This window comes from Neopelma chrysocephalum, unplaced genomic scaffold, assembly GCF_003984885.1.
Source record: "Neopelma chrysocephalum unplaced genomic scaffold, ASM398488v2 Primary Assembly neopelma1_96, whole genome shotgun sequence".
In the NCBI taxonomy this organism is placed as follows: Eukaryota; Metazoa; Chordata; class Aves; order Passeriformes; family Pipridae; genus Neopelma; species Neopelma chrysocephalum.
Genome location: NW_020897759.1, coordinates 2,588,520 through 2,602,115, shown reverse-complemented (window position 1 = coordinate 2,602,115; position 13,596 = coordinate 2,588,520). Strand labels below are relative to the sequence as shown.

The window sequence follows — 13,596 nt, the reverse complement described above, 5'->3', positions numbered from 1 at the left end:
CTCTCCCTCGACCTGCTGCCCACGCTGCTTTTGGTGCAGCCCAGGACACATCTGTTTTCTGTGCTGCAAGTGCACATTGCTGGGGTCACGTTGAGCTTCTCATTGATCAACACCCTCAAGTCCTTCTCCTCAGGGCTGCTCTCAATCCCTTCTCCTCCCAGCCTTTATCTATGCTTGGGATTTCCCTGATCTAGCTACAGGACTTTGCACTTGGCCTTGTTGAATTTCATGAGGTTTGCACAGTCCCCCCTCTCATGCCTGTCCAGGTCTGTCTGGATGGCATCCCTTCCCTCCAGCGTGTCGACCACACCACACAGCTTGGTGAGGGTGCACTGATCCCACTGTCCATGGCACCAGCAGAGATGTTAAATGGCACCAGTCCCAATACTGACCCCAGAGGAACCGCACTTGTCACTGGTCTCTACTCGGACACTGAGCCTTCAGCCTCAACTCTGAGTGCCACCATCCAGCCAATTCCTTATCCACAGAGCTGTCAATCCATCAAATCCATGTCTCTCCAGTTCAGACACAAGGATGCATTGCAGGACTGTTTATATATACACACCAATCTTGTAGCTCCCCTAACAACAACATGGGTGCAGAATACAGTCTCTAGGCACGGAATCAATTGTATTACCTGCATTTCTAATTGTTGGTTTGGTTTTTGTTAAACTAAGAGCTAGTGACTAGAAAAACCTTCCACAGATTTGGCCTTAAAAATGATCCTGTACATTAAAAGACACGATTGCTTCTTTGGTTCCAACACTCAGATTCCATATAGGGGTGTTTCTCATCTGTCCTTCACTGCATGCTGTGCAGTGGGACACAGCAATAGTTACTGCTCTGTTAGCTAACACTACTATGCATCAGTGCTCCTGTCAGTTAAAACAATACAGTATTTTGAGCATGACAATAGCCTAAGAGAGCTATTTGGAAAACACAGGTGTCCAGTAGGAACACCACCCATTTGGAACTGCAGCAATGGGAACACAATGACAGACGGAAAACAAACCAAAAGCCTCAGTGCATGAATTAAACAAGAGCTGCACACAAAGAACTTAGCTGAATATCTTTTACACCTTGCTGCTTCAGTGCTATAAAAATTAAAAGTAACTACATCAGTAGGGATGAAGAAAGAGAGACTGACTAAAGAAACACAAGAAAATTGAACACAGTCATTTGCTTTCCTAACAGAAAAGAAAAACCTGCAGTTCTAAAGCAAGTGAATCAGAACTCACAAGAATACCTTTAGGACACTACTGTCCTCTTCAGCAACTCAAGACCTCCCTGTTTCTGACCTGTCACCTGGCAACTCCCACCATGGCCTCTGGAAACCTGCAGTTCCTTATGAAATTTGCACAGACTTCTGCACATTCAGCCCAGGGGGAGGTCTGACCTAACAGGAGGTGTTGGTAGAGGGCAGGGAAGAAGTTGCCAAAGGAGTTTTAAATACTTGGGGACCACTGAAACCATGTCAGAGCTGCCCAGCACACAGGAGGGAGCTGGGTCAGGCAGGCTGTTGGTGCCTACAGCTCAGGAGCTTATTTAGGGGCACTGCAAACAGAGGGGTTCATTGTCACACACAGATTTCATGTGCAGGATGATACAGGCACCATTTCAGCTACAAGGTACTTAATACTAACAAACACCTACAGGTGAGTCCAATGCAGCACCCCCTTAATCCAGAGCAAAAGTAATCTGATGTGTTTTTACTGAATGTCGGGACCAAAAAATTATTTAAAACAAAATAACCAAACAACCAAAACGAAACCAAACATAAACACCCCTGAAAATACTTCTTTCTGGGCTAAGGGTCCCCTATCAATGTAAATCAACCATTTCAGAGCTGAATTTGCATCAGAATTGAAAAAAAAACCTTAATCTTTTCTGCCATTTACTTTCACTGTTTTTCTTCTGAAGCGTTTTGATATTTGATCCTTTTGTCCAATAATTCATTTTTCAGTTAAAATTCAGTTAACTTCATAGAAGCAGCAGCAAAATGATTATTCCAGGAAAGTGAAGATAATTTGATTTAGAAATGGTAAGAAATTCAGAAAAAGTTAGAGGATTATCAGTAATAGCTCAAAGATTTTTTGAAAGCATTCTTAATTGTAAAGCAGAAGTTATTGTTAGTTGGATAATAAGAAAATTATCTGAAAGGATTAATTTTCAGACAGATGAAATAGAAGGAAGAAGCTTAAGTTAAATATCAGTGCAATACAAAAATGCACAAATACCTTCTTCAACATCTGACAAATATTCAGCATCACTGAGTATTTCAGGGGCATTGGCTTTACGAACTGCATGATTTAAATAAACAAAATAATTAAATAAAAGCATAGACTATCAATGTGTCAACAAAACAACCAATGTAAAACAATAACAAATGTGCAATGACCATATTCAACTAATACTGTGTATTGTTTTGTTTTGTTTTTTTAAACGGATATTTCTTATAACAACAAAAGACTGAATAAATTTTTCTTAACATTTTTAATACCTTCATCATCGGACATATCCAGAACTTCATTCATGGTTTCAGGTACATTCAACTTGTGCTTTTCTGTAACAGTCTGTAAAAGAAAAAGAAAGGCATTTCAGGGTACAGGTATAATTTTTCTTAAAATTCTATTACTTTAAGTTATTTTAAAAATTAAATGCTGAGTAGGACACATTTTTAACTGCAGTTAGGAAAACAAGACTTTATAGCTTCTTATTAATTTTCCTTTTTAAAGATACTTTTTAATTGAACTATACATTAAAAAAGACTAGAGAAATACACAATATTATATTTGTATTTTAAACTGTGTTCATATTTTCATAGCAGAAAAAGTATGAGCTGAAGTCCTAAAAAACTACATCAAAAGAAGAATCAAATATACTGAAAAGAGTTTTATGTTAAGGGGTTTAATCAGAACTCTTTAAGTAGTCACCTAAATTTTGAGCAGGAATATGTAATCTCTATTAAAACTAAAATTTCTGAGGGAAGTATTTCTCCTTTGACATTAGAAGAATTCTGCAGTTTGGGAGCAGGCTGAATCTATATGAATTTTTTTCAGAGGTACCTCAGCATGAATTGTGTGTTTTTCCCACAAATGAGAACAATTGTAACCACATGCAGGCTAAATGATATCCCTTAAGGGATTTGTGCATGAAAGACACTCAGAAGTGGTTGGATGATTTTCATCCCAATGTTTATATTGATACAGATTCAAAGACCAATATAAAAAAAATAGGCAGAAAAAAATGTTATGAATGCCTGAAATCTGTTCCTAGAATACCTGTATCACATGAATGACATAGACATGCACATTTTACTTTCCAGCTGAGCTACAGCACAACAAGCACTGGTAAAGTTTTAGGTCACATAAGAGACCCCGCAGAGTTACCATTCAAGGAGTGCAGTGGGATTCAAACCAAACCAAACCAAACCAAAAAACCAACCCCAAACAAAACCCCACCCCACACCAAAACCACTCCCATCTTTATAGGGGGTTTATATAATATTTTTTAATCACCTTCTCATCCTTCATATACAAATAAGAAATCATTAACAAGTTCGGGAGGGCAAAACAGCCTTTTCATTTTCATGTATTTTAGAAGATTTCACTTTTTCTCTGGCCTTATGAATACTTACTCGGCATTTCATGTTTCTTGGGCTACTGATACAGGCAGAAGAGTTCCTGCATGCTCAAACATTCCAAAACTTAGAAAAAGCCTCACACAATTCATTTTGTGAGAATTACTTACAAAGCTTTTTAGCGCATTGCTGTTAAACTAGCAAAATCACAGGACTTTTTTTATAATGGTGTTTGACTTTAAATCGTAGTAAAATTACTTATGTTCATCCCTGGTTGCATTAAATTTAGCTTTGGGAGTTGTTTTGGGAGCCTCAAAATGTAAGTCTCAGCAGTCAAACTGAGTTTTTAAGACTTTCAGTTGTAAACCAGATTTCATGTCTGGACTTCCAAAGTCTCAAAATTACACACTGATAAGCAGCATATTGTGATTTTAATGGAAATTATTTCTGGGTTTCTCTGGAGGGTAGGTATTAGGGGTTGTACAGGCCTTTCAGCAATTTCCTCTGGCGCAATTCACAGCCTGACCCATCGTCTCTCTACACTTCATCTACAGAACATAAATGATTATTGTTCTGCATCAAATGCAGAACAAACTCTTCTCGCTTCTTGATTCTACAAGCTAAGAAGAACTTTGTGATTGGGATTTCTTAGCATGAAGGTGTGGTTTTACTTTTCCTGCAGCTACCTAACTGTATGCTAGGCAATCATTCAAGTTTTGCCATCCTGTATAATATTCTTCATCAAATTTATCAGGTTGTGGAAAACTGTTCCGGAATCTTTCTAGAGAGAAATATGTTCTTGAGAAAACGTAGAGAGAAATAAAGAAAAAAAATAATCATGTTTATTTTCTGGCATATTCCTTTATATTTTATTGTTCTGAAATTTGTCTTCTGTGTGGTGGATTTTCTGTAAACTACTTAATTATAGACCACAACTAGAAAAATCACAGGAAGAAAAGGTACATGCAGTAATAGAACTCAAATCCTCCTGTCATCCCAAATGCTCATCATATTGCAACCACCTGCTTGCACAGACAGACCACACAAATGGCTGATGACAAAACATGAAACACACACAATAATTTTTTGCCATCTCCCATATGTCTAAAAATACATGCATGTGCATATTTACCTTTTTTTTAATCAGAAAAAAAATAGTTGCAGAAAGGAAAAAGCAAATTTGGAGCCAATGTTCTGAACTTATGTTCTTCAGACACAGTTTGGGCTTTATTATGCTGGTTGTGCATGGAGGTGCCTCACCTCAAAAACTCTTCTCTTAAAAGACCAATTTGGCAAAACATTAGTGAACAAAAGATCTTCCTGAGAAATATTTTGGATTCTGTGAGTTTTTCTGACAGCAGGTAATATTTGACCATTCATAGTCCCTTCAGTGTGTCCTGGGTAACACTTCCTGAGAGGCACGATGGACAAGCTGGAGTTCACATCCGTGTGAGGGAATGGATATTTGGGGATGCAGGGGCTGACTGTGGCTGCTTGCAGAAGACAGCCATTCACCAGCTTACGGAAGGTGCCAGAAACTATGGAATGAAGTGCTTTTAAGTAAATTCCAACCACTTTCTATAGTGGAATAGGTTCTCTTAGACCAAATAAAAGCCATCATCCCTTGGGAAATGCTCTCAAAAGGCAGCAGCAGCTTCTATTTACAGAAGTCTTGTAGGAATGTCTTTTCAACTACAAACTTGTTCCCTAAAGAACAAGATCTGTGGAGAAACATTGCAGTTATGACCAGTCCTTTACACTGTCCATTTTCTGCTCAGTTGGTACTCTTTCTGTATTCATCCTCATAGTGTCTATTACCTTAAAAATATATGGCTCATATTTGATTTAATACATACTTTATACTGCTAAAAGGAAATAGGTGACTGGAATCTCAGCAGTCATGTAACTAAACAAAGCTGAATACCCTGGCTTGGGAAAAATTCTTCCATTCACTACTGAGCTAAGTTGTACTTACAATTGTAGTCATGGTCTCTTCTGTCACCACCTTCAATGTGTCAACAACTGAAATGTAGCCAAGTCGCTTAGCAATGGCGAGGGCAGTGTTTCCATTCTGGTAATTGAAACATTTATAACAAAAGTTGAATGTTAGCAAGGAAAAGGGTAGAACCTGCTAACTAACAGTAGAAGAATGTAAATAAAAGAAAAATGAATGTTTGCACGGTGGTGATTGAAATAAATATATTTTTGGGTAGTAGGATATAAAACTAAGTTTTTAACTCTTTGCAGAAATGGGATGAAAATGAAGAGATTTCCAGATGTTTGCTGTTCTGGAAGAGATGATGGCATAGAGGATGCGGGGGCGACTGGAATAGGCTTCCTCTGCTCTTTTCCTCTCCCGCCACACGCACTTTTTTTTCCCACATTTCCCTCGCTCAAACACACACGAGGAGAGTGAGGGGAGAGTGGCCCCTGTGAGCCCCCCTGCACTTACCACAGTGAGCTCGTTGGGCGCCGCGCCGTGCTGGAGCAGGACGTTGATGATGTGGGTGTGCCCCTGCTGCGCTGCCTGGTGCAGCGGCGTGTACCCGTTCTGCAGGCACAGGGAAAAGGAAAGGCTGCAGTGGGCACAGCACACAGGCAGCCCCTCACAGAGTGAGCGAGGCAGAGGCGGGACACTCACCTTCGTTTTGGCATTGACTTTTGCAGAATGTTGCAGAAGGAAGTTAACAATTTTTATGTTTCCGTAGTGGCAGCCAACGTGCAAAGGAGTGTATCCCATCTAGAATGAACATCAGCAGTTAGTAAATGTCAATATCCCACACATGCCCTGACAAAAAAAACCAAACCAACCAAGCAGACATGAAATAGGAAAAATCCTGTTAAGCTTTTTTTTTCTTTGGCTTATGTGAAAAATTCTCCGGCCTTGGAAAAAAGCACACTTCTCATGCATGTCAATTCAAGTGCTCAGTGAGTGCTTCCACCAGCTACCTCAGTACTCTTGGGTGAATCCCATCTGGCCCAACAGACCTGTGTGTGTCTAAGTGCTGTAGGAGGTTGATGACCATTTCCCCTTGGATTATGGGGGCTTCATTCTGCTCCCCATCCCTCTCCTCCAGCTCAGGAGGCTGAGTACCCAGAGAACAACTGGTCTTACTATTAAAGACTGAGGCAAAGAAGGCAGTAAGTACCGTAGCCTTTTCCTCATCCTTTGCCATTATGTTTTGCCCACATTCAATAAAAGATGGAGATTTTCCTTAGCCCTCCTTTTGTTGCTATTTATAGAGATACTTTTTACTGTCTTTTACAGAAGAAGTAAGATAAAGTTCTAGCTGGACTTTGGCCCTTCTCATTTTTGCCCTGCATAACCTCACAACACCCTTGTAGTCATCCTGAGTGGCCTGCCCATTCTTCCAAAGGTCATAAACTCTCCCCTTTTTTTTTTTCCTTCGGTTCAGACAGGCCAGTCTTCTTCTCTGCAGGCTCATCTTTTGGCACACAGGGATGGCCTGCTCCTGCACCTTTAAGATTTTATTCTTGAAGAATGTCCAGCCTTCCTGGACTCCTTTGCCCTTCAGGACTGACTCCCAAGAGACTCTCTCAACCAGTCTCCTAATCTGCCCTTCAGAAGGCCAATGTGGCAGTTCTGCTGACCCCTCTCCTTACTTCTCCAAGAACCAAAAACTATCATTTTGTGATCGCTGTGCCCAAGACAAACTCAACCATCACATCACCCCCCAGTCCTTCTCTGTTAACAAACACAGGTCCAGAAGGAGCCTTCCCTGGTTGGCTCCCTCACCTACTGGGTCAGGAAGTTCTCTTCCACACACTCCAGGAACCTCCTAAACTGTTTCCTCTCTGCTGTGTTGTACTTCCAGCAGACATCTGGGGAGTTGAAGTCCCCCATGAGAACAAGGGCCAGCGATTGTGAGATTTCTCCCAGCTGCTCACAGGATGTTTAATCTGCCTCTTCACCCTGGTTGGGTGGTCTATATCAGACTCCCACCAGGATATCTGCCTTGTTGGCCTTCCCCCTGATTCTTATGCATAAACACTCAACCCTGTCATCACCACCATTAAGCTCCAGACAATCAAAACATTCCCTAACACACAGTTCATGAAACAGCTACCTCTAAATGGAACTTGCTACTTTTCTCCATGGCTTGGAGAAAGGCTAATTTTCCCCAAATTTTCTCCCCACTCACACTAGGAGCTTGATGGCTTTCCAGCAGATGCTTTTCCTGGCTCACAGAGAGGGATTAATGGGGTTCTCCCTCTCTTGAGGTGAGTTATTGAGGTTCCTTTCCCCTCTAAAGGTCAGGTTTCATAGGCCCACTTGATGGGCTCTGAGATGCCAGAAGGGTCATCTTAGCCAGTGTTCCTATGGGGCTTCCCCATTTTTCAAGCAGGCTGAAACTACACTGCCAGTGTAACATGTCCTTTTGCTACTCTGTGGGACTTCCAATGCAGTTGGCCCCATGCTCCATTACCAGTTTCTATGGAAAAATCATATACGATATGAGGAACACTAATACACTAAACACATGGTAAAATGCACTGCAAATATGCACTCCTGTTAATGTAAAAGAATTCTGCTTTGGGGGAAAGAGGAAGGTCTGAGGCTGTCTGAGCTTATTAACTTCAGTGGCAGAAAGGTCAGTTAGAATATATATGGGGACACTTGGCCATGATGCATGTCTTGGCTGCTGGTAGAGCTCAAACTAGCCAGAAGGAAAATACACTATATGGGATTGAACAATGTGGAACTAGATCCAAAGGCCAACCTTGTGGGTAGAAACACTGAAAATGGGCTGGTCTTGTACTGACCAGGCTCCTGCTGCTCCACAGTTTAAAGGTGAAAAAATGCCTTTGCTTTCCTTTTTCTGAAAAGCAAAAACTGGTGCCAAGAGGCAGAGGCACAGAGAGAGTTAAAATCTTCAGCCTGTCATCCCTCATTTTTACATCCAAGTCAGTGGGGTGTGGTCAGCTTAGGCAACTTGGTCAAAAGCACTGAGGAGACAAGTCCAGAGTCAGCCTGGGATTCAGGAGCCAGCACTACACCACATGTTCAAACCGTGAAGTCACAGCTGCTCAGAAGAAAGAAAGAAAGAGAAAATCTCAAATGTGAACTATTTCCACTAAAGGGAAGTCTCAATTGTCCATGGGTTCAAACACACCATTTTTTCATGTCACTTTGCCTCTGATACTACTTTGCACAAGGTTACTTAATTTCACTTGTATTCACATGTGCCAGGAGATGGTAGCTGTGACAGTTACTTTAAATTAGGGTGTGTCTTTTTTTCCCAGTTCATTATATACCCTTTGCCATCTAAAGCAACTACTAGGTTTGACAACCAGGATGAGTTAATCAGTGCCAGAAACAGCACTGAATCAAAATTCCATTGGCATCAGCAGAATGAAACTTTCTGCTGACTTATATGAACATTGGATCAGATGCCAAATGACTACAAGGAACTTTTCCTGCAGAATAGTTGCACACAATGGTAAGAGCCTGAGCACTAGTTAAAATGAAATCATCGTGAACTGAACTCTGGGACCTCATCTTACAGCTACTGTTAGTTTAGGATTGGCCTAAGAGCTTCCTGTTCCTAGCAGTGCCTGGTGTCTGAATCTGACAGGGCTCCCTGAGCTGCCCAGAGTCTTTAGTCTTCAGCAGAATGCTGAACTCATGTACCTCAAACACAGCTTCTACAGCCTCTGCCTCTACATGGCCCAAAGATAAACTTGTATTAAAAGATGGCCAAGTTATCAAAACAGTTAAAAAAAAAAAGCCATGAAACCTCCTACAAGATCTCAATTCCATTACTCCCCTTGAAAACACAGTTCTCCTAACATGAGTAGCAAGGTCAAAAAAAAAATAAAAAATCAGACGGCATAAAACCAACTGTGGAGATGAAATCCAAAGTCAAGGACTACCTGCTGGGAGCCCCCTGCTAATAACCCTAAAACATTAAAATCTGGAGCATATCAGAGAGCCAAGACCAGCTGAACTCAACTTCCCCTTTGAAGTGATCTGCAAAGGCTCCTCTCCAGCCTGTAACATTGAATACTCTGAATACTGAAGAAGGAGCTATCAAACCCCCAATATTTACTGCAGTGCAACAACAGCTTCCTTCTACAAATGGTACATACAGAGACTTACAGGTGGTACCTTCACAAATGGCTGGAGGAGCAATTATTGATGCTCTTTGTCGCTCCTGACCAGCCTGCTGTTTAAATCAGAGACTAAATGAAAACCTTTCCTCTTTCCCCTCAAATCCATGGTAGAAATCATGACATTTCCAGGGTCACTATTCTTCCTGCCATCCTTCCTTGGTGTCCCAGAGCAGAAGCTGAAGGAGTCTTCCTCTGAAGCTCTCGGTGCTGGTGCCTGGTCGAGTGTGGCAGCTGGAGGTGTGTGCACTGAAAGGCAGCTTCTCTGCTACAGGCATCATGTGTGTCCCAAGTAGCCATGTGGGCACCTGCCAGCCTGGTGGCAAAACACTTCCTGCCTGAAGTCCTTGGAGAGGCCTGGGAGCTTTCTTTCAAGTTTGCCTACCCTGTGGTTGTCTCGTGTCATATTTGATGAGGCAGTGGCTAACACAGCACAATGTCACTGACAGCAGAGTGACAGAAATCTGACACGGTGGGACACGTCTCACTGGGCACATTGGACCTCATCAGACACCACAGGACATCTTTCATGTTCATAGTCAGCAGCGTTTGTAGTGAAGGCATTGGTCAAAAGAAAAGCAGTTAGCAAAACGCCCTTTTAGTGCCTGAAACCTGGAAAGGATATCCTTTCCTTCTCAGCTACAGTACAAATCCCTGCACTCAACTGTTTCTAGCTCAGGAAGGTGTAACATTTATATCCCAACATCCCCATGGAAGTCAGGTATTCTGTTAACTTTTCTGAAACGCTCCAACTGGCAGATTCTGCAATTACACAATTAAATCAACAATAAAAGTAGCAATTCTTAGGGCTACTTGAGCTTGCTGCTTTCATTCTCTATGGAAAGGTGCCCAGGAGACTAAAATATTTTGCTTCAAAAGATATCAATAATACAAAAAAATCCCACAATCAAACAAACAAAACAACAATAACAAAAACGCCACTAAAAAAAAAACCCAACAAAACCCTCACCATTTCTGCACAGGAGTTAAGGTTTAGTTCTAATTGCTGGCAAAGCACCAAGGGATTTTGTAGGCATCCTAACATTAAAAAAGTGACTTCCAAGAAAACCAGGGCTTTTGTTTAACACAGCTCTAACACGCATCACCTTCTGGCACTCAGCTGCTGTGCTGCTCGTAGCTGTTTTGAAGAATGAGCAGCAACATGGGAGTTAGCAGCTGGGAAGGGCTTATCAAAAGCCACCAGATTAAGTGCCAAGAAAACATAAAATCAGAAATACTGAGCTTTTCATTTCTCATGGAACACACAAATGCAAAGCATCCTTTATTCTCTCGCCCTTCAATTTTTATTTTTGAGGGAAATTATCACAAGCCTTGTATATCATGTCAGTGAATTCAGTGAATCACTTTAATATCCTCCACTGGCAATAACCATAAATCTTAACAGCTTGAATTACTGCATCTTTCTAGTCATGCTGACTCTCAAGCTGCTGTGTTTTTGTTTTTCTGCCATAAATGGCAGACAATGAAGCTACAGTATTATTGTTTATAGGGCTAGAAATTGCTTTAGATCCACAGATCACAAAGCCTTGATTGAATGAAACGGACAAACCTATGTGTACATACACACTTCCCTGCTTTGCTGAATCAGGGCCTAACACGCTGCAGTACCTTGCAAAGGTTCATTATTGCACATTATTAGGCTGGAAATTTCCACAGAAATGTTTTTTATAACAACTGAGCACGTACAAAGAGACAAGGAGGGAGAGATAATGCACCGTGAAGATATTACGGAAGATATCTGTATCTGTGTTCATTCTGTATGAAAGAGATTTTTCCTGATAGCACTTCCCTCCCTCCCTGACTCCTTCCTATCTCTTTCTGCATCTGAAAATGAGATAATCCAATGGAAAAATTGGACTGCTGTTATGAACCATTGTAGCACTCAGGCTGGTATGGGGCTCCTGTCAGAACAAAGCAAGCAGACCTGAATAAATCTGAAATAAAAAGCCCAGCTCAACCTGCAAAAGAACATCATGACCTCTCAGCCACCATTATCTCCTACCAAAACCAGAGTTTTAGGAACAAAAGACAGTTTAATACTGGATTTGTTTTCCAGACAGTCATCAGCCAGGGACTGTGAGACCATCAATTCCCCTGGGACAGGCCCAAGTGCAGCAACGTTTCACTAAAATGACCCGCACTGAAATCAAAGCTCCAGATCCTGCTCTTCATCCTTGACTGAACCAACACTTTTCTCTCATCAGCCTTCCTTTGCCAGTCCATCACGGTAATGCTGTATCCTACAATTACACTATCCAATGGGATAAACAGCTGAAAAATGACATGTGGAGACCTGCTGAGCCATGAAACAATATTTACTCGTGCCAACTGCCAGCACAAAAGCCCCGAAACAAAAGCAACATCACATGTACCAGTGCAGCTTTTACACTCAATATGACCACCACAGAAGGAATATCTGCTTGCAGCCCTGGCTTCAGATTGGTTTTTAACTCCCAATATTATTGTGTAGGGACGAGCATTCCTTGTGTTAAGGACGATGTTGCATAACACATTTTCAGCATCAAAAACTCTTTAACATACTTAAAATTGGACACATAAAAGTAATGTCAGAATAGATAAAAGCCTTTGCTGCAGGACACTAACATTTTAAGCCTTCTGTGATCACTAAATTCAATTTTTAAAGCTTTCTAAATGTGAAGGGTTTTTAAGCAGGTCTGAAACTTCACCATCTGAAGTGTATTTTAATGTTGCTACATTTCCACCACTCTTGCACGTTAAGATAAGGTATTTTCTGTGGGTTATCAACTGGAGCTCAGTCTAACATGGCTGAGCTTAAAACTGTAGGAGCAGGTGACACATAAAACTGCATAATAAAATCTCATTTTCAAGTGGTAGGAGCAGCCTCATGGTCTCTCAAAGCACCAGTTCTGGCCTGCTAAAGCAGTGTTGTTTACTTTTCAGCATTGACTTAGACTCCTGCAGCTCTGGGATTTGAGGCTATTTAGTTAATTGATGCAGCAGAACCAGAAGGATCCCATAACACCATTAATAAATGGACTTCAAAACCAGCAGCTATTCTTCCTTTCATGACCTTTTCTACAACAAAGCTCAGGAAAAAAATTTCTTGGGAGGGAAACCACCCCAAGAGAGAACCACAGTTGCAATTGTTCAAGTCTAAGGGCAATTTTGAAAATGCTCGTAAGTTTTACAGACAGAATTGATCTTAATCATACAGCCTAATCCCCTGTACAAGTAATTTTCTGTAATACTGGAGTGTTTTTCTTCCCTGCTACTGCTTCAAGGTACAAAATGTGTTTCTGACCCATCTTCTCCTTTAACCACCTGAAAAACTCCAACAGTGTGTGCAGCCCTCAGAATCTGAGCAGGGGTAAGAACTCCCATGTGTCAGAACTGCAAACTCTAGATGTTTTCACGGGAGTGTAAGTTATATATAAATGATGACTAAAGAATATGTACCAGAGCAGGAAGATGACAGCTCATTGGTCCCTACTCAGGAGTTCAATGACCTGCTGATATTAAGTTGAATGATATGAAGTGTTCTCCCCCTATTGACAGATACTGTGCTGGACTGACATTAAACCTGTGCTTACTTATCCTGGGGAAATGAGAAATATGATAAGGAGAAAAACTAAACAAAGAAAAAAGCAACAACAATAACAACAACAAAGACCACTGAATAGTCATCCAGACCACAATAACTGAGGTAAGAAAAGCACATGGATGTGAAATGGAGGGAAGAAAACAGGTTAGTGGTGACACTGCTGGTAGCAGAGATCCCCAGTATAATGTCACTCTGAACTGTGCAACTTCACTGACTTTTAAGGCACGGATGACACATCTCTGCTGCTGTATGTCCAAAGTAATGAATCTGAACTGGACAT

General features: G+C 41.2%; 1 protein-coding gene across 6 annotated transcripts in view; it reads right to left on the bottom strand.

Annotated features, from left to right (window-relative positions):
* The window catches only part of ANK3 (ankyrin 3), a 204,340-nt gene that overhangs the window by 80,274 nt on the left and 110,470 nt on the right, over positions 1-13,596 (bottom strand). For all 6 annotated transcript variants that reach the window (XM_027694110.1, XM_027694111.1, XM_027694109.1 and 3 more), the window contains 5 exons: positions 6,222-6,320; positions 6,033-6,131; positions 5,556-5,651; positions 2,501-2,573; positions 2,238-2,300 (listed from right to left, as the gene is read on the bottom strand). In XM_027694110.1, the coding sequence (XP_027549911.1) occupies positions 2,238-2,300; positions 2,501-2,573; positions 5,556-5,651; positions 6,033-6,131; positions 6,222-6,320 (430 nt within the window). The remainder of the gene's footprint in view (positions 1-2,237; positions 2,301-2,500; positions 2,574-5,555; positions 5,652-6,032; positions 6,132-6,221; positions 6,321-13,596) is intronic.